This window comes from Leptopilina heterotoma, unplaced genomic scaffold (genome assembly GCF_015476425.1).
Source record: "Leptopilina heterotoma isolate Lh14 unplaced genomic scaffold, ASM1547642v1 Lhet_61, whole genome shotgun sequence".
NCBI classification, from domain to species: Eukaryota; Metazoa; Arthropoda; class Insecta; order Hymenoptera; family Figitidae; genus Leptopilina; species Leptopilina heterotoma.
Window position 1 is genome coordinate 1,306,845 of NW_025111142.1, and position 19,579 is coordinate 1,326,423.

General features: G+C 28.1%; 4 protein-coding genes across 5 annotated transcripts; 1 reads left to right on the plus strand and 3 right to left on the minus strand.

Moving 5' to 3' along the window:
- Positions 1 to 415: 415 nt before the first annotated feature.
- On the minus strand, positions 416 to 2,073 carry LOC122509625 (serine protease HTRA2, mitochondrial-like). Its single transcript, XM_043623820.1, has one exon. The coding sequence runs from the start codon at positions 2,071 to 2,073 to the stop codon at positions 808 to 810; it is 1,266 nt and encodes a 421-aa protein (XP_043479755.1). The 3' UTR covers positions 416 to 807.
- Positions 2,074 to 3,796: 1,723 nt separating this feature from the next.
- Positions 3,797 to 6,367, plus strand: LOC122509667 (alaserpin-like). Its single transcript, XM_043623877.1, has 8 exons — positions 3,797 to 3,912; positions 4,058 to 4,194; positions 4,270 to 4,455; positions 4,530 to 4,740; positions 4,937 to 5,163; positions 5,228 to 5,413; positions 5,499 to 5,634; positions 5,779 to 6,367. Exons 1-8 carry the CDS (start codon positions 3,903 to 3,905, stop codon positions 5,916 to 5,918), a joined length of 1,233 nt encoding a protein of 410 aa, XP_043479812.1. The 5' UTR covers positions 3,797 to 3,902; the 3' UTR covers positions 5,919 to 6,367.
- Positions 6,368 to 6,495: 128 nt separating this feature from the next.
- Positions 6,496 to 9,592, minus strand: LOC122509666 (serine protease HTRA2, mitochondrial-like). Of its 2 annotated transcripts, none has more exons than XM_043623875.1 (2): positions 9,355 to 9,592; positions 6,496 to 7,958 (listed from the first exon to the last, which is right to left on the minus strand). In XM_043623875.1, exon 2 carries the CDS (start codon positions 7,876 to 7,878, stop codon positions 6,604 to 6,606), a length of 1,275 nt encoding a protein of 424 aa, XP_043479810.1. In that variant the 5' UTR covers positions 7,879 to 7,958; positions 9,355 to 9,592; the 3' UTR covers positions 6,496 to 6,603. The 2 variants fall into 2 exon arrangements, with proteins under 2 accessions (XP_043479810.1, XP_043479811.1); XM_043623876.1 differs by lacking the exon at positions 9,355 to 9,592 and adding an exon at positions 9,255 to 9,275.
- A 1,410-nt stretch (positions 9,593 to 11,002) lies between these two features.
- On the minus strand, positions 11,003 to 16,039 carry LOC122509645 (putative ankyrin repeat protein RF_0381). The gene is made up of 3 exons (XM_043623846.1): positions 15,835 to 16,039; positions 13,054 to 13,384; positions 11,003 to 12,489 (listed from the first exon to the last, which is right to left on the minus strand). The coding sequence occupies exons 2-3, from the start codon at positions 13,380 to 13,382 to the stop codon at positions 11,028 to 11,030; spliced, it is 1,791 nt and encodes a 596-aa protein (XP_043479781.1). The 5' UTR covers positions 13,383 to 13,384; positions 15,835 to 16,039; the 3' UTR covers positions 11,003 to 11,027.
- Positions 16,040 to 19,579: the final 3,540 nt, after the last annotated feature.

Below are 19,579 nucleotides of genomic sequence, written 5' to 3' on the forward strand. Positions count from 1 at the left end.
TAGTAATTGAATTTATCATCATCGTTATTTACAATCTAATGTTATTTATTATTCAAAAAGTAATTTAATTTTAATAAGTATTCACTTTTTTACAAATCACCTATTTTTAACTTAATTATTTTTAGATTATAAATGTAACATGACCAACATGACTTAAAATTTAGAAATATGAGGAAAATTATTTTTAGAAAATTTATAATATTTCGCTGGTAAATTAAATAAACGTTACTTTGAAAATAGGTCAATAGACCTAAAACTTTTGGTTACGTTATAACTTTAATAATTACTGTTTCTAACTTAAGAAATTTGTCAAATTTGACCTGCATTTTAATATATAAGCATTAAATTGAAGTTTAAAAAAAAGGTCAATATTGACCTATAAATTTTGACGTAAAAAATCCGTAAAGCCAAAAATCAAATTTAAGGTAATGTAACGGCCCCTGGGGGGCGTTAGCTTGAATGACATTAAATAACTTGATCTATATGTGAAAAAATAGGTCACATATGATTTAAACTTTAGCCTAACGTAACGGCCCCAAGGGGGACGTTAGATAAAATGACCTTGATTTAAAAAAATAAAGAATAAAAAAAAGTCGGGCGAAAGCTAATGTATTTTAAAAAAGAGAAATAAATAAGTGGATTATATTTTTAAGCAGAAAACAAAAACATCATAATATTAAAAAAAAACTAATACTTTCTCATGTGACGAGAATGTAATAAAAATTAAAAAAAATGAAATAAAATAAAATTACCTGCTGCTTCACCATTATGAAGAGTGACGAATTTTGTTGATAGTAAAATTCCTTCTTATGTTAATTTTTCTGGCTCAATATTAAACTCTAAAATTTGACCTCTTCTTAAAATTGTCAAAATCAATGGTCCCGTTTCATCCAGTGCTTGATAAATATTCCCCGCCGACGTCACTGGTCTACCATTTGCCTGAACGATAATGTCGCCAATCTTCAAACCACCCAATTCAGCTGGCGAATCTTCAATTATCCCCCAAATTAAAACACCATTTTTAATTAATTGTAAACCATTTCCAATGATGTGTTGCATATCAAAAATCACTTCCGGAATTAACGTGAACATCGTGATACCCAAATATCTCCTCCTTCCAATTTCCCCATCACTTCCAAACTGTCGAACAGGAACAACTTGTCCCTTCCTCTTCGCTTCCGATTTTTGCAAAAACTCCTTCGCATAATCCACTGGAATTGCAAACGAAATTCCCGGTGTCACTTTCATCGCGTTAATTCCAATCACTTCACCCTCGAGATTCACCAAAGGTCCTCCCGAATTTCCAAAAGTAATCGCCGCATCCGTTTGAATGTAACTCATCTGATTGTGCGAGATCCCCAATTCTTCACTTCGTCTATTCGGACTACTCACCACGCCGCTTGTTATCGAATTACTCAACGACAATGGCGAACCAATTGCCACGACAAATTCCCCAGGTCGTAAATTTTTCGAACTTCCCAATTTTATCACCGGTAGATTCTTTTTGTTTATTCTCAATGTCGCAAGATCTGATTCCAAATCAACGTCCTCGACATTCGCACTGTAAGTCATTCCATCCATTAGTCGTACGGTTATTGTGAGATTTTGCTTCTTCATTGCAATCATAATGACGTGAGCATTCGTCAGAATTAAACCATCGTGTCTGACAATAAATCCAGAACCATTGGCAAATATTGTGGGATTTTTGATATTTTTGATTGAGTCCTTAACTTGAACTAAAACAACGGATGGTGCACATAATTCAACGACGTCGGCGATGAAATTAAATTTACTTCTATTTTGACTAATGTCAAAGAGATTGAATTTGGAATTGAAACTCAGGAATTTTAGATCGTCTTCCAAAAATGGTACTTCATAGTTTTTTGATTTTAAATAAGTGTATATTAGTGCTGAACCGAAAATTAAAGTACAGAGTATGAAACTTGGGTATTTTGATGGTTTTCTGTCTTGACGGTTGGGGACCGTCGATTTGTAACGAATTTTTAGTGAAGAAGGTAAAAATTTATTTCCGATTCTTCGAAACAAAAATTGCGATCTTTGAAAGAATGACATACTTCGTTTATATTTCCATTTCCTTGTTATTGTTATTTTCTTGAAGTGAAAATCAATTTTCGAAACGGTTTTATTCTGCCATAAAATGATTGAAACATTTTTTTTTTAGTTCTTAGAACAATTTTTTTCTCATTTTTCCATACAAACTTTGATAAATACTTGTCAATTTTCGTCAAAATTTGGTTAAATTCATTAAATTGGAAAATGGGGTTAATTTACAAAAACAGAATCGAGATAAACTTTCTTCGAAGCCTAACTTCAGCTCTTGGCACAAAACTGAAAATTATGTATAAAAATGTTAAATTTAAAAATTTCAGCCTCGGATCGACTTTACCCACCAAAAAAAAGTCGCTTTAGTCGATTAAGAATATAGAAAAGAAAGTTGAAAAAGTCGTTTATTTAATTTAGTGTTAACAAAAATTTCGTATTTCCCTGATTCTTCACTGATTTCTCAAAATTCAATTAATCGAAACTTAAATAATTTTTCTAAATAAATATTTAAATAGGTACTTCTTATTTCTTTTTTCACATCAGGAAATAAAATTTAAAAAATTTCAACTTCTGAAATTTCATAATTTCTAAATATTTAATTTTCAACTATAACCCTGCTTCGAAAAATCCAATTATTTTCTACAATTTTTAACTAAACTTCATCTCTAAATCAATTATGTGATATTAATTTTTAATAATTTTTCGAAAGTTCATCGAGAATTCAATTATTAATTTAAATACAAAAATTCAAATTTTTATAATAATTAAAACCGTTCACATTTTTCTTTTTAAATTAAGGGAGAAGATATCATTTAGACACAAAAAAAAAAGAAAAAAATTAAGATAGAATATTTTCAAAAAAAAAAAAAATGTCCAAAAAATTGAAACTTGGTAAAATCTTTTAAAAAATAATTTAATTTTAGTAAAATAATAAATAAATTAATTAATAAATATAAAAAAAAATAATTTTTTAGTAAAATCTTTGGAAAATAATTGAAATTTGATAAAATCATTTAAAAATAGAAGTTTAAAAAAAATATTTAAAAAATAATCAAATTTAAAATTTTATTTCGTAAATCTTCTTCTGTAATTACACAGTTGTAATTTAAAAATGACTCTGTGGTATACGTAATTTTCGCTTTTTAAAAAAAATACAAAGATAAGCAAAATAAATAACATTAAAATATAATACTGAAATATTTCTATTATTTCGAAAATTTCTACAAGACGTTACTGCGAATAAATTATGGAAATGTATATATTTTAACCACAGGCGCATTTTTTTGTTTATGTTCTTGCCATTATACATAATGGAAGCTAATAGAAACGAATTGATGAAAAAAATTTTAATTACTGTTATGAATTTAATGATATGTTTTATACAAAAAATTTAATATTTTATGAAATTAGAATTTTTATTCGAAAAATATTTTTAATTATATTTCGCGTGGATCTTCTTCCGTAATTATACAGTTGTATTTTTGAATATGACGCTATGTTATACGTAATTCTCTACATTTAAGAAATACACTGATACGCTAAATAAATAACATTAATTTCTACTTTGAAAAATTCCATGATCACTGAATAAATTTTCTTCACCCATGCAAATGAATATTTTAATTATATTGATTTACTGATTTAAAAAAAATAGTTTTCTTCATGATACTGCCTTAAATGTTAGGAATATAGATTAGTTTGTTGATTTATTTATAAGCCTCTGGTTACGAGTATAAATACTGCTTAGAGTAATATGTTTAGGATTAGATAAATTTTTTTAATCGTAAGATCAAGTACTTCAGTTTAGTAAGTTAGGATAAAGGGTCATCATTTTTAAAATGGAAATACGTAAGAAAATTTATATTTGAATTAATACTAATAATACTATTATAATAATAAACAGACTGCACGATATAAATTTTTTATATCTTAGAACAAAATTAAAAATCCTGTATTATTTAATATGTGTATCATTTTTGTTCTTTCTTCACAGGCACATTTTTCTGTTTTCTGACCGTCCTTGCGATTACTGGAATAGAAGGTTTAAAAAATGGACATAACGATCCAAATGTCACTAATTGGAGAACTTACGTTGACGGAATGGATGAATTTTCTTCTGACTTATACAATGTATGTATAATATTAATAAATGATAAATCTCAAATAGAAATCATAGACCGTTATAACAAATTTTAATTATTTTAGGCGGTGAAAAATGAAAACTTATTAAAGAACGTTGTTGTATCACCATTGAGTGTAAATGTTCTTCTAAATATATTTCTGTCCGGAGCGGACGGAAATACAAAAAATCAAATTCTAGAAGCTCTTCATCTTCCAACATTTAACATGAATGTAAAATTATCTTACTCAAGGCTTATTAAATATCTGACGGTAGGTATTTTACAGATCCAACAAAAAACTTAATCTTCAATACCTATTGGAATTAAAAAATACTTGATTTTTAGGCATCCGAACGAGTGACGACAAAAATTTTAAATAAGTTATACGTCAGTAATGAGTTTTCTATTAAGGAAGATTTCAACACTGTGTTAGTAAACTATTTTCAATCGAAAGTCGAGAATCTTGACTTTAAAGATTCAGTGAAAGCTGCAGATACGATTAATTCCTGGATATCAACGGAAACAAATGAGAAGATAAAGGAATTATTTACCCCTGGTTAGTACTTTTGTTATTTTTAAATTTAACAGTAGGTTAACACAAGTAAAACACAATGTCTTTGTTAGAACTTATTTATTAGTACAGTCGAACACATCAAATTTCCCATAGTTATTCCTAGCTCTTTTCTAATAGAAAAGCTACATGTGAATTGAAAATTAGTTTTTTGGATTTTTCTAAACTATCACTATTTTAGATACACTTAGTGGTTCTGGTATTGCTGCCGTTAATGTACTGTACTTCAAAGGCGAATGGTTAAATGAAATGATAATGTTGAACGAACTAACAGGAGAGCCAACAAGTAATAGAGATTTTTATACAACTAATGGAAATTATCAAGTGCCGATGATGAACATTGAGGAACAATTTAATTATGGAGTTCTTCCAGAGTTTGATGCTACATTCGTTGAAATTCCCTTTAAGGTACATTAAAAAAAAATTTAATTTTCTCTTGAAGAAATTTTACCCTAAAAAATTGATATTGCAGGACGTGAAGTATTTCATGATGATTATTCTTCCGAATCAAGTGAACGGTCTCGCGACAGTGGAACGGAAATTGGGAGAAACAAACCTTACAAGTATTAGAGAAAAAGGATCAATTAGATATGTGAATATTGTAATGCCCGAATTCAAAATCGAGAGTAAAATTGAGATGAAAAATATTTTACAATCGGTTCGTATACTTTAATTGATTTACAAATCGAAAAATAATCGATACCGTTTCTTCCGAATGGTAACTTTTATGATATTGTTTTCAGATGGGTTTGAGAGATATGTTCACAACGTCTTCAAACTTAAATGGAATTTCTAATGAATCCATGCATGTTAACGATGTGGTACAAAAATGTTTCATTGCTGTTAACAAATTTGGCGTTGAAGCTGCAGCAGCAAGTGGTAAGATTATTTTTGCATCTACACTAAAACTATTTGGCTTAGCTATTTTTCATCGACTTTTAAAATTTCTATAAGAAACCTTTTTCTTTGATTCTTAATTTTATTTATAATCTATGGAAAATGATATATCAATTTTTGTTTTAGGTTCTTCATTAGTTGCACATATGCTCCCTAGCAATATTGCAAAATTCAATGTGAATCATCCATTTTACTTTAAAATTGTGAAAAATTTGGCTGGTAAAGTTGGCATAACCCTCTTTGAAGGAAGTGTCAAATCTTTCTAAAAGAAAGTAATGCATGTGCTTTAAAATTTAACTGAATATTAATAAAAATATAAGCTTGTTAATCCTTTTTTAATTCGATTATCGGAAGAGTGATAAATAAAACAAAGTATTATCGTTAAACTTAATATATAACATTTTAGAAATTAATCGCTTTTTATAATTTGATTCCAAATCTACAATTTTTACTTCATCAAAATTGAAAGAATGATTGAGTATAGTTTGATGTTCAAACTACAAATTCAATTTTTTTGTTTTTATGTTCTTTGATTCTTTTTTCCAAACTACGTTTTGATTCACCGATGTAAGTGGCGGAACAATTATTACAGTTAAATTTGTAAACGATACCATTTTGGTTCCATTTGTTAGTTGAATCCTTATACCTAATTTAACAACTGAAGTCAAAGACTTATTAACTATTGGAATTGACAATAAATTATAATCTTTTAAAATCTTTGACAATTGTGAGTAATTGTCATTAATTCTTTTTCTGTTGGATTGAATGGCCTGAAAAGTAATTAATAACTCTATTAGAAGATGATGGTTTTTGGAACCAATTGGTAATGAGTTTTTCATTGTCTTTAATGTAAACCATTTATTTGAATTAAAATTATACAGAGAATAACATTTCAAGACACGGTTGACAAAAAAATACTTTCGGATGTGAAGAAAATTAGATAATTAGTGTCTACTGTAAAATTTCGGGCTCAATCTTAAAGTGCAAAACTTGACCGCTCCGCACTACGTCTAATACCAAAAGATCTGTTCGATCCAGTGCTTGATAAATATCCGCAGCTGATACAACTGGCTTACCATTAACATCAGTAATAATGTCACCATTCTTCAAACCAAATTTATCAGCCGGCGAACCTGGTGCAATTCTCCAAATTAAAACCCCATGCTTCACGAACTGAGACGAACTTCCAATAATATGCTGCATATCGGAAATCATTTCGGGTCCTAGCGTTATCATCGTAATTCCCAAATACCTCTTTCTTCCCAATTCCGAATTTTTAAATTCTTGACTCGTCATCCGTCCCCTTCTCTTCGCCTCTGATTTCTCCAAAAATTCCTTCGCATAATCCACTGGAATGGCGAAAGAAATTCCCGGACTCACCTTCATGGCATTTATTCCAATCACTTCCCCCGCGAGATTCACTAGAGGTCCTCCGGAATTTCCAAAAGTAATCGCAGCATCCGTTTGAATGTAATTCATTTGTTTATGAGATATTCCCAGTTCTTCGCCACGTCTATTAGGACTGCTGACAATACCACTTGTAATGGAATTACTCAACGTAAGTGGCGCTCCAATAGCAACGACAAACTCTCCCGGTCTTATGTCCTTCGAATTTCCTAATTTTATAATAGGTAAATTTTTCTTCTTTATTCTTATTGTCGCAAGATCTGTCTCCATATTGATGTTCTCAACAATTGCATCGTGTGTAGAACCATCGACTAGACGTACAGTAACCGTGACATTAGTTCTTCTAATAGCACCCATGACGACGTGACAATTTGTCAGAATTAAACCATCTTCCTTGACTATAAAACCAGATCCACTATTAAGTACCAAAGATTTTCTATGATAGGGACTTGCCACCGATTCCTTCACTTGCACCAATACAACGGCTGGTGCACAAATTTCAACAACGTCAGCAATAAAATTGTACTTATTTCGATTTTTGCTATTGTCATCGTCTTTTAGATCTAATGCACTAACGCTTGGTATGAAGAATTTCAAATAATCATCAACTGTTGGGAATGTTGGGAATTTATATTCTGATTTGAGGAATTGATAACCTAGAGCTGAACTAAAAAATAAGGTACACAGTAAGTAACCTCGATATTTAGTTGTTTTTCTTATTTTATCAAGGGAAAAATATCGAATTTGATTGTTTGATCTTGATAAAATCCTCGATCTTATTTTCAATGATAAAAATTGTGTTGTCTTAAAAAATGACATTCTAGACAATTGTTAAAGAATTATAAATCTTTGGTTTCGTATCATGAATATGGTATTTCCTTTTCAATTAGTACCAGTTTCTGAAACAAAGAATTAATTAAATTGCATTATATTCTGAGTGTTTTTTTTTAATAAAGAAAAAGTGACCCCATTCTCTACAGTCATTATGGAAAATTCGAATAGACAGAGGTGGTGTTCCTTACGGGAAAAACAAAACCATCGCATCGCTTTTCAAATTTAAAATGTGCTTCTGTCTCTTCCTTCCTGGAAGGAAATGTATTTTTGTTTATTGCTACGTCATCGTAATTAATAATAAATAATAATAATGTTAATGACTATGAAATAATAGAATTGTAATAAATAGGTTAATAATAAATTGTAACAAACAATAACTATAAAATAATAGAATTGTAATAACAAGTTAATAATAAATTGTAACAAATAATAACTATCAATAATTAACTAATAACTTAACAAATTATAATAAATTGTAAATATTGATAATTAACTTGTTGAAAGAAAAACAAAGTGAAAAATCGAATCCCGAAACGTATTTCTTTATGGTTACAACAATTCGGTAATGTTACTTTCTGTCAAGGTCGGCCACTTTGTGTTTAAAATGCGCAAAGATGATAGACGGAGAGCTAGCGACAGTTTTGGTCAAGGGATTTTTATAAGGCTCATAATTGAAGGATAGGTTCCTTCTTCACTCTTCTTTGCAAAAATGTAAGTCTGGCAGCACACGTGCCCTGCGTTTTCACATATGAGACAGTTTAATATGTAGAAAATTTATTTTCATATTTCTAAGTGCCAGACCTACTTGATATTAAACCTTCATGTCTAAAATTCATAAAAATATTACTGCCAGAACTGCCAACCCCTGCTAATGACGTGCCAGACTCGTTGTTTATTATAATTAACAAAAAAATTTCAATTTTTTATAGAAATTTATAGAAATTTCCCTGACTTTGAATGAAATTCTCTGACATAATCTGACTTTTCTCTAAATAAAAAAATGTCCTAATTTTTCCCTGACCGTTAGACACCCTGCTAAACTCTTTGAAATCCAAAAAAAATTGTTATTTCCTCTCTGTAAAAGACCACTTTTCACAAGGCAATATAACGCAGTGCAAATAATTTCTCATTTCATGATTATTAAAAATTAATTATGTTAGTTTTGTTTAACGTATATTGAAATCTCCGTTTACCTGTTTAAACAAAAAATACAATATTGTTAATTATTCAAGTTTGATTTTCATAAATATTTGCTTAATATTTTGATTTATTTAATGAAAATTAATTATTAAATTTAATTTTTAATAAAATATTCAGTGAAAAATATATAGGTTAGAAAGAATTTATAACACTTTACTTACTTCGGAATTATTTGGAATTTAGATCTCTGTCTATTCGAATTTTCCTCAATGACGTTTATAAGAGAATTACGATTTATATTTTTTAAGGTATTTTTCTAACCTCAAGTAAATGGAATTCTATAATATACATTTGCAGTACTGTAGCATTGTCATTTCATACTTGTTAAATTCTTCTTATAGGCACTTTCAGTTGCTTATTACAATGCAAGTGAATTATTTGATTACATTTTATATTTTTATTTTCTCTATAATATCAAACCATTTTTTTCTTCTCTCTGTTTCACTGTGTGTTTAAAAACAATCACACATGGCCGCAATTCGCCGCAATCATAAGAATCATAATAAATATCAGCCACAGAGCAAAAAGCAGATTTGAGAATATCATCGGGATTACAAAAACGTGTGACCTGTGACTCGCAAACAATATACAAGTTTAGTTCAGACAATTTTCTAACTATCCGGAGCGCTGTAATCGTTTTGCACATTTCTTTTTCAGAGATTTTTTAAGCTTTAGTTTTAATCGTTTTAATTAATACAATTTCGATTCTTTAATAATATATATAAATTTTTGAAAAACCCCAAATTTGAACTTTCTCTGATAATTAAGGCAATTTTGCAAATCTACTATTTAGTAAAAATTCGGTTTTTTGAATTTTTTCGAATTTTTGATAATTTTAGATTTTTTACCAAAGAGTCGAGACTATTTAATAAGTAAAGTATTTTCCAAAAGCACAAAAATAATGCGAAGCCAAATCCCATAAAAGAGAGAAAAAAAGGTTGAATTTTAAGAAATTCGGATTTTTGAATATTTTTGAATTTTTGATAATTTTAGATTTTCTACCAAAGAGTGGAGAATATTGAATAAATAAAGTATTTTCCAAGAGCACAATAATAATGAAGCCAAATCCCATAAAAGAGAGGAAAAAATGTTGAATTTTAAGAAATTCGGATTTTTGAATTTTTCGAATTTATGATAATTTTATATTTTTTACCAAAGAGTCCAGACAATTTAATAAGTAAAGTATTTTCCAAAAGCACAAAAATAATAAAGCTTAATTCTATAAAAGAGAGGAAAAAATGTTGAATTTTAAGAAATTCGGTTTTTTGAATTTTTTCGAATTTTCGATAATTTTAGATTTTTTACCAAAGAGTCGAGACTATTAAATAAGTAAAATATTTTCCAAGAATGAAATTTGTAAATAAATGTAATAGAACATTTTTTTGAGTCTCTAATAATTTTTAGAGTGAATCAGAATATTTTTTAGGGTCAGGGAAAATGTAAGAATTTTCTCTGGAAATCAGGGAAAAATAAAATTAAATATTTGTGACAACCCTGTTTATAAAATTCCTTGACATTTCCAGGTTTCGAGGTAGCGTGGAAACCCTGATTATAACAACTTACAATTGAGGATCAAGCAGGCAAAAGTTGATAAGTCCATTTTTTTAAATTTTCACATTTGCATTATAATATACGTGTTTTATTTCAAATTTCAAATATTCAATATTATATTCAATTTTTATAATAAAATATTATAATAAACATAATATTACAACATCGTTGACGTAATTAATTATTACTACATTAAATTTATTAAAAATATTACTACATTACTACGATAATGTAATGTCAGAAGAAAAATCGTAAAAAAAATTGTCATCTTTGAAGTACAAAAATTTGTGGCAAAAAAGGTCGTAAAATGTATTCATGAAAGCCGAGATGGAAGGTACATAAAATAGACAATCAAGAATATAGAAAAACAAAGTTTTAAATCGTCACCACTGGAAATTTAACATGTCAGAATCACTCGATGAACCATCAGTATAGTTCCATGGTTTCATTAAAGCACCTTTTATTTGAACTGAACACTTTCCCAATTTTTCCATTTCCTTCCACTTATTTTCATTAACATCGAACTTTGAACTCTCATTTCCAAATTGAGAGTTAATAACTAAAAATCTATGATAATTAGGAAAGTATTTATCTAAATACTTTTTTTCCAAACAGGATTTTATTTTCTTATTTTTCATGTATTCTTTAATAGAAGATTTTTCTGCCATTAAAAATTGATAGTAACTGAGGTCTTCAACGATGAAATGATTCTTTAATTTCTTCAATTCTTCACTGCATTCTTCGTAATAAGGTTTTACGAAATCGGATTGAATTAGATTTTGATTTTGCTTCACGACTCTGATGCCCTTCGATTCCAGTCTCACCAATTCTCGAAGTAGGAGTTGTGCGATTAATTTAAAGGGTTCGGGGTCTTTAAATACATTAAATTGTACTTTTTGCAGATGCACCCTTTTATACTCCCACACGTGATATTCGTACTTACGATGCGAAAGATTATAAATTTTTCGATTTTCACTCGATTTTTCATTGTTGATTCGCCGCCTTTGTCGAATGATTAATTCTCTTAAATCATCATCACTAACGTCTGATAAATCACTGGAATCTGAATTTTCAGAATGCAATGGATCCGAAAAATTTTCTCGAATATTTTTCAAAATATTTTCCAACTGATTTGTGGAATATTCGAGGGGTGTTTTCGCCTCTCTGTCAATTGAATTCGGATTTGCTCCGTATTTTATGAGAATGTGGCAAGCGTGCACCATTCCATTTTTCGCCGCGTAGTGAATGGGATTTTCACCAGTTTTTGATGACCAGGCATTTGGGTTGGCGCCGATTTTCAATAAATAGCAAAATGGTTGATTTTTTGTTAACCAGCTATTCTCGTGGTCGTCGTAGTACTCGTCGAATGAATACTTGTTATTTAATTTTAAAATGTAGGCTAAAATATTTTTCCCATTGTTTATTTCAATATTGATGTCACTTCCAGCTTCAAGGAGAATTTTAAGAAGTGAAATGTCGTTGTTTATATCGCAGGACAAACAAAGAGGTGTTAAATCACCACTACAGCGACTATTTAAATCAGCACCGGCTCGAATTAAAATTTTCGCAATATTTTCATTTCTGCCGCTAATTGCGTAATGTAATGGTGAAAACCCCGATTGAATTTGGAGATCGTACCACTCATAGAGGCCAAATTTTAATTTATTTTCCAACTCATTTTTTTCTTTGTCATTTCTTAATTGACTTATAATTTTTTCATTTGAAATTAAATTAAAATTAACATTAGCTTTGTTTTCCAATAATACACCAACTATTTTTTCACTAGCGCTTTTCACCGCAATGTGAAGCGGTGAACAAAAATACTTCTCTTCCAGAGTTTCTTCCCTAAAATAATCGAATTCGAATAATTAGAAATTAAAATTTTAACAGTTTTAAAAAAGTAGACAAAATTTTAAAAACAAAATCACGTTTCTAAAAAAAAAAAATTGCAACTGTAATTCTTTCAAAATTCAATTAATTCAATTAATAATAATTTTTTTTAAAGATAAAAAAATAAAATTCTTTAAAATATCAAAATTTATTTTAATAAAACTTTACAATTTTTTTTAATTTCAAATTTAACTTGATTTAATTTTTAACTATTTTTCTTGATACAATAGTTTTTAAAAAGTATATTAAATAAAACGAAAATTTCGTTCATTTATGAAAATTTTTGAAAAAAATTCCTTATCGGGTCCGTTCAAAAAATACGTAACGTTTTTGGGGGGAGGGGGGGGGTCAAGCTATTTGTTACGGTCAGCAGAAAAAATGGCGCTAATGTGTATACAACATTGCGTTACATGGGGGAGAGGGGGGGGCAAAATTTCCGAAAAATAGCGTTACGTATTTTTTGAACGTCTCCGATCATCAAAAATAAAGGGAATGGAGAAAAGAAAAATATTTACTAACCCAGAAGTAATTTTCAGTTTAGGATTCACGTTGGCTCCGGCATTTATCAGTAGAGGAACAATTTTATCTCTATATTTACAACTTGTTGCAGCGTGAAGTGGAGTGAGATAATCCTTAATCGTGAAATTAACATCGACTTTTTTAGAAATTAGAAATTTTATAATATTTTCATGGCCATTGAATGCAGCAAAGTACAGTGCATAATAGCACTGTTCTTTTTTGTTTACTGCAGTTAGACTTTTAAAATATTTTTTCACATCGTTCAAATTTCCTTCTTTAGCCGCAATTGTGAAGGAACTTTCGAAGGGTTTCTCAGTATTCTCCTCCATTGCTGTAAAAGAATACTATAATTAAATATATTTGGTACTTTCAATTATTTAAAAGAATTAAAATATAATTAATTTTCACTTTTATTTGAATTTCAGATTATTTTTCTTGAGAAAAAAACAAAAGAATCAAATTTTTAATTCATCTTTCCTTTTTACGCAGAAAGAGATGTCTAAGAAGTAAAATTTTATAGGTTATGTATTTTTATCTTGATCAGTGGATTCTTTTTTAATTTTTTTAAACGAAATAGTACATTGTTAGTTCGAAAATTAGTAAGTTAATTGAGTTATTTAGTTCATTAGTTTATTAGTTTAGTTAGTTAGTTAATTTAGTTTGTTCGTTCCTGGTTTCTTTAGCTAGTTGGTTTAGTTAATATGGTTAGTTAGTTCGTTAGTTTTTTTTAGATAGTTAGTTTAGTTAATATAGTTAGTTAGTTCGTTAGTTTCTTCAGCTAGTTATAGTTTAGTTAATTTAGTTACTTAGTTCTTTAGTTTGTTTAGTTAGTTTAATTAGTTTAGTTAGTTAATTATTTAGTCAGATTAGTTAGTTTAGTTAGTTAGTTCAATTAGTTAGTTTTGTTAGTTAATTTATTAGTTAGTCACTTACTTTACTCAGTTTAGTTAATTTAGTTACTAAGTTCGTTAGTTTAGTTAGTTAGTAAATTAGTAAGTTAATTAATTTATTTAGTTCGTTAGTTTCATTAGTTTAGTTAGTCAGTCACTTAGTTAGTTTAGTTAGTTAGTATTAGATCGTTTGTTTTTTTTATCTAGTTAGTTTAGTTAATTTGGTTAGTTTGTAAGTTAGCTAATTTAGTTACTTAGTTCGTTACTTTCTTTAGTTAGTTAGTTTAATTAGTTTAGTTAGTTATTTATTTAGTCAGATTATTTGCTTTAGTTAGTTAGTTTTTTAGTTGGTTAGTTTGGTTAGTTTTGTTAGTTAGTAAGTTAGTTAGTTAATTTAGTTAGTTTGTTAGTTTCTTTAGCTTTTTAGTTTAGTTAGTTCGTTAGTTTCTTTATAAAGTTAGTTTAGTTAGTTTTGTTAGTTAGTAAGTTAGTTAGTTACTTACTATTTACTAGTTTACTTCACTAAAGTTAATTTACTTAGTTTGTTCATTGGTTTCTTTAGCTAGATAGTTAAGTTAATTTTGTTACTTAGTAAGTTAGTTACTTCGTTAGTTTCTTTAGCTTGTTAGTTTAGTTAGTTCGTTAGTTTCTATAGCTAGTTAGTTTAGCTATTTTTGTTAGTTAGTTAATTTAATTAATTTTTTATTTTTTTATTTTTTTTAATTTAATTTTTTTTAATTTAATTTAATTTAATTTTTTTTATTTTTATTTTTTTAAATTTTTTAATTCAGTTAGTTAGTTCATTCATTGGTTTCTTTAGCTAGATAGTTAAGTTAATTTAGTTAGTTAGTTCGTTAATTAGTTCAGTTAGTTAGTTTAGTTAGTTTAGTTAGTTTAGTTAGTTTAGTTAGTTTAGTTAGTTTAGTTAGTTTAGTTAGTTTATTTTGTTTAGTTAGTTACTGTAGTTTGTTTAGTTAGTTAGTAAAATTTTATTCCGTCAAAAATAATATCAACATGGATTATTTTAATCTTTTAAAATAAAAATAACAATAATAGATAAGTAAATACTACAGATTCTCCAACAATTTACTATCGCCAAGATTTTTCAAAGAGGTGTGAAAAGTATCACTTTCGCCACGGTTTGTATAACCCTTGAAAGTTGCAGTTTCAGAGCGAGTGTAAGGGAAAATAATTTTTATTAAATATTTGAAATGTAATTAAGATTTAAACAAATAATACCTATTATTCTAAATTAATTTTTTTAATTGTTAAATAACAAATAAATAAATATTCCTATCTAAAATTTAGAAAAATAAAAAATGGAGGACATTTCGAAAAAACATGCCTAGCTCTGACATTTATTGTAAAATACCATTATTTGTAGATAGTTTTAAATATTAATTATTGTGCTAATCTAGATTTTTATTTATTCTTCGTTGCACTTTTTTAGTGACAATATTACGATCATTAATTCTAGACACTTCATAATTTACCTAGCCTAATATTTGTATTTTTTGTAATTTAGAGTTAGTGTCTAACATTACATAACGCTCAGATTTAAATTTATTCACAAATAGTATACAACTTGTTAGAAAGGGCAATTATTTCTATCATTGTAAGTCCGTATATTGTTTAAATAAATTATTGTTGTTATTGAACTGCAATTTTTTTTTACTAAATATGTAGTAAACGGGATTATATAAACATAACCTTACAATAACTCAGTTTCAAAATTAAAATACTGAGATAAGTGCAGAAAAGATTTAGAATAGCATCGAATAAAAGTGAAGGTTATAAGTTATTAATAAAAAGAGCAAAATGTTAGAAACGTAAAAATTAAGTATTCCTAGAGAATATTAACAAATAACTATAATTTGATATTCATACAAACCTGTAATGAGTAATTGTATATAGAAACACCGTGTCTACTGTCTAGAAGTATGGTACAGGATCCAAATATTCAGAATTTATGCAGATAATTACCAAATTCTGTTCTCACATATATTTTAAAATAAACTTTAAATTATTAACTATAAAATTCGCATCATCAGCATTTAAAACTTTGTGTCCTCTTTATTCGAAACATAAAAACATAACCTTTTCAGAAATTCAAGGTCTTGAAAAACAGATTTGACCGATTTGACATATGGAAGTATAAAGGTGCGTTCTACAAATTTTTTAACGAGTGTCCACACCTCTCTTCGGTTACTCAAAATTAGATTGACATTTATAGACTATTTTATAGAGAATAAGGTAAAAACATAATTCTTTTGATTCAATTGTAAATTATACACTGTAAAAAAGGACATTGCTTTATAACACACGTCGTGTAATTTTACTCAGCAAAACTACAACGTCTGATATGATAAATTTACGTTGCTACAAGTGATATAACCTACAAGTGCAATTCTACACAACTTTGTGTAACTTTATGACGTCCTATAATGCTATTTAACTCAGATCTTGTAATTTTACCAAGTGGGACATTGGAAATAATTTGCTTCACGTCCGACGTAGTAAATTTACATTTTGATGTAAATGTATTGTAAGATTGCAATAATACATCGTTTGTGTTATTTTACAATCGGGTGATTATTTAACCTGTCGTGCGTGTAAAGAAACATGTCGCTTATTGTAAATTCACATTTCACATAACAAACGCGCAGCATAGACGCACAGCATATATTGCAACCAGGTTCACAAGTTCACAATAAAGTGTGGTGATTATTTTTGTTCAAACAGCAAGGTAAGCCAATTTTAATTCTTTTTGCCAATAATGTAAACCTATGCAGTGAAATATATATTAAGCAATGTTTCCTATGTTATATACAAATTAGAAATAACTTTAGAATAATAGAAAATAATGCATATAATGAATTCGATAACATTAGAAATCAACATAGATCATTTCACTGTATGTTAATAACTGTAACATGAAAGTTTTGAAAATTAAAAAGTAATATTAGATATATTTAATAATAATTTAAACGAAAAAGAAATATAAATAAATTTGTAATAAAAAAGATATATTTGTTTCAGTGTTCAATATTTGAAACGCGCGACACACGCTGGAGCTGCATGAAAAACAATTTATTTTGTGTAATAAATAATATGTTTAAAAAAAACTTTTATAAAATATAAATATAAATATAAAATATATAACTTAAATATAATAGTAGCATTGACAAGCTTTTTAGTATACTCGTTGCTTATAAATTTATGTTTGAGAATGGTAGAACAATTTCTCTCAACTCTGACAGAAAAATATAATTTATTATCAATACTACCATGAACATTGTCCTTAATTTGTTTTATAATTATTGCCGAATTAACGTAATTTATAAATATCTTTAAGAACAGTACGTCATCATATCCTAAATTAAGAGTAAGTTGTTCGCGTACAACTTACACTGTTTTTATTAAAAAAATATATATCCAATTTCAACAATTTTTTTAAATAGACAAAAATTCGTTATTCCAAAGGAATTTGACGCCAAAATCAATTCCCAATTAAAGTGAAATTAAATTATATGTTCACTAATAAAAATATTATGCTATTACATTCCTTAGTATAGGTTAAGTTCTAAACAGAAGAAAGTCAACTTATTCCAGTTTTACACTCCTCACGATAAGTACAATTATTCTTTTTTCTTCGTGTATTATTATAAAGTTTTGCTAACAAATGTCAACATTCAACACAACTGATTAATTCCACAGCAATAATTCGAAAAAAATCGCCACAAAGATATCTTAGTTTGCTGCTGTAATCCAGTTTTCTGGTATCTTTTCTTCTAATCCTGTAGAACGTAAAACATTCATGTAATTAATTAACATTCCTTGAAAATATGGAATTTTCCCAAAAATCTGATTGTGTTTCAAATAATAATTATTAATGTTTTCAATTTGTAATGAAATCATATTTTGCTCCATGTCAGCAACATTATGTAAACCGGCTCTTGTCAGCAGAAAAGTATTATTATATTTGAAATTATTGTAATCCTTCAAATCAAACTTCAGACGGAATGGTTTGGCATGGTAGATGTGAATTTTATCATTAATCTGGAAATTATGTTCACGTAGCAGAGATTCATTTCTATCTGGATAACCCAAAAAGTTGTATTCAAAAACAGTAGAATTATTCCTTTCTAAACTTATTGAAAAATACAATTCATTTTCAAAATACTTGTGAATGTATTTGTCGGTTTGATGTATTAATAAACTCATGTCTTTATAATTTATAAATATTTTCATAAATATCCGCGAGAAGTGACCTTGAATAATAAAAGAATTTTGTATTAGAGATAAACATGATTCTGTTTCCCGCAAATCCTTTACGTTGACATAAACATTTGTATCTTTTGATATGGTATGGTATTCTATATCACTAGCATACATACCTTGGTCTTTTTTACTTAGAATATAAACTGAATAAACATCTGACAATAATTTGAAATTTATACAATTTCCAGAAATTATGTGACAAATGTTATTCAAATACAGACAAGCACCAATTGGATTTATTGGAGATTTAATAATAAACGTCACCTGAACGTACTTCTTCTTCATTTTTTTCATTAACATTAAAGGCAAATGTTGTCTCCAATCTTTTTCCCTGCTCCTGAGTTTCATGTCAGGTGATTTCAGACCAAAATCAATGGCAGGCATTACGGTACGACCGTTCAAAAGTTGTATTTCTAATTTAGACGGTAGGGGAGGAAGAGTTTTAAAGTTGATAACTTTCTTTAAAAATGGCAATATGTTTATATTGTACAGATCGAAGAACACTTCTAAAAGAATTGGTACAATGTCGTATTTGTCTGCATTATTTTTAGAAAAGTATCGAATGTTGAATTCTCTAAAAGATTTGTCAGTACCATCATATGCGAACAATGTCAAGTAGAAATGTACTTTTTCCCTATAATCCCATTTTTTATTGTCGATAGTAATTCCATTGCGATAATTCGATAGAAGCGTGTTGTTGTCTTGATTTTCGTAGTTAACCCAATAATCCATAGAGAAAAATTTGTGTTGATAGAAAGCAGAATAAATATTGGTCCAGGTCTCTATAGTACATCCCATACCTTTAACAGTCCATTTAATATCATAATAATGAGCAATTTCATGTAATAAGCCCCACTTAAATCCTCGAATAGGATTTAAAAATGCATTTGCTGCAGAGGTGAACGCTATACCGTATGGATATAAATGTCCCCCGGAGAAATCTTCTTCAGTACGGCTAAAAATTCTGTATTTTTCAACTAAAGCATATGCGTATGAATCATTTTTATTTACATATCGACTCGCGCTTGTCAAATAATTGTAGTATTTAATCACATCCACTTGATTCTGTAAACCAACAAACAGACTACGATTTTTGGATTGCATTTCCATGATGTCCTTTACTGTCAACAACACTTGTATGTAGTAATTATCAACGAAACCATAAATTTCTACTTTTTTATAAAACTCTCTTTCAGTATCTGCTGACATGCGATACGTTACATTTCTAGTATCCAAAACAGGTAAATCGATCCAATTTTTTGTTTTTATTTTCATTTCCACATCGACGTTGTATGATACAGACATCATTGGTACACAATCAGAAGTTGTTGTCAAAACTTTTGTAATGTTACTAT

Coding starts and splice junctions, on each gene's coding strand:
- LOC122509625 (XM_043623820.1), bottom strand. CDS start 2,073: ATGTCATTCTTTCAAAGATCGCAATTTTTGTTTCGAAGAATCGGAAAT.
- LOC122509667 (XM_043623877.1), top strand. Junction 4,456..4,529: donor GGCTTATTAAATATCTGACG/GTAGGTATTTTA, acceptor CTTGATTTTTAG/GCATCCGAACGAGTGACGAC. Junction 5,414..5,498: donor TGAAAAATATTTTACAATCG/GTTCGTATACTT, acceptor TATTGTTTTCAG/ATGGGTTTGAGAGATATGTT.
- LOC122509666 (XM_043623875.1), bottom strand. CDS start 7,878: ATGTCATTTTTTAAGACAACACAATTTTTATCATTGAAAATAAGATCG.
- LOC122509645 (XM_043623846.1), bottom strand. CDS start 13,382: ATGGAGGAGAATACTGAGAAACCCTTCGAAAGTTCCTTCACAATTGCG. Junction 12,490..13,053: donor AAACTGAAAATTACTTCTGG/GTTAGTAAATAT, acceptor CGATTATTTTAG/GGAAGAAACTCTGGAAGAGA.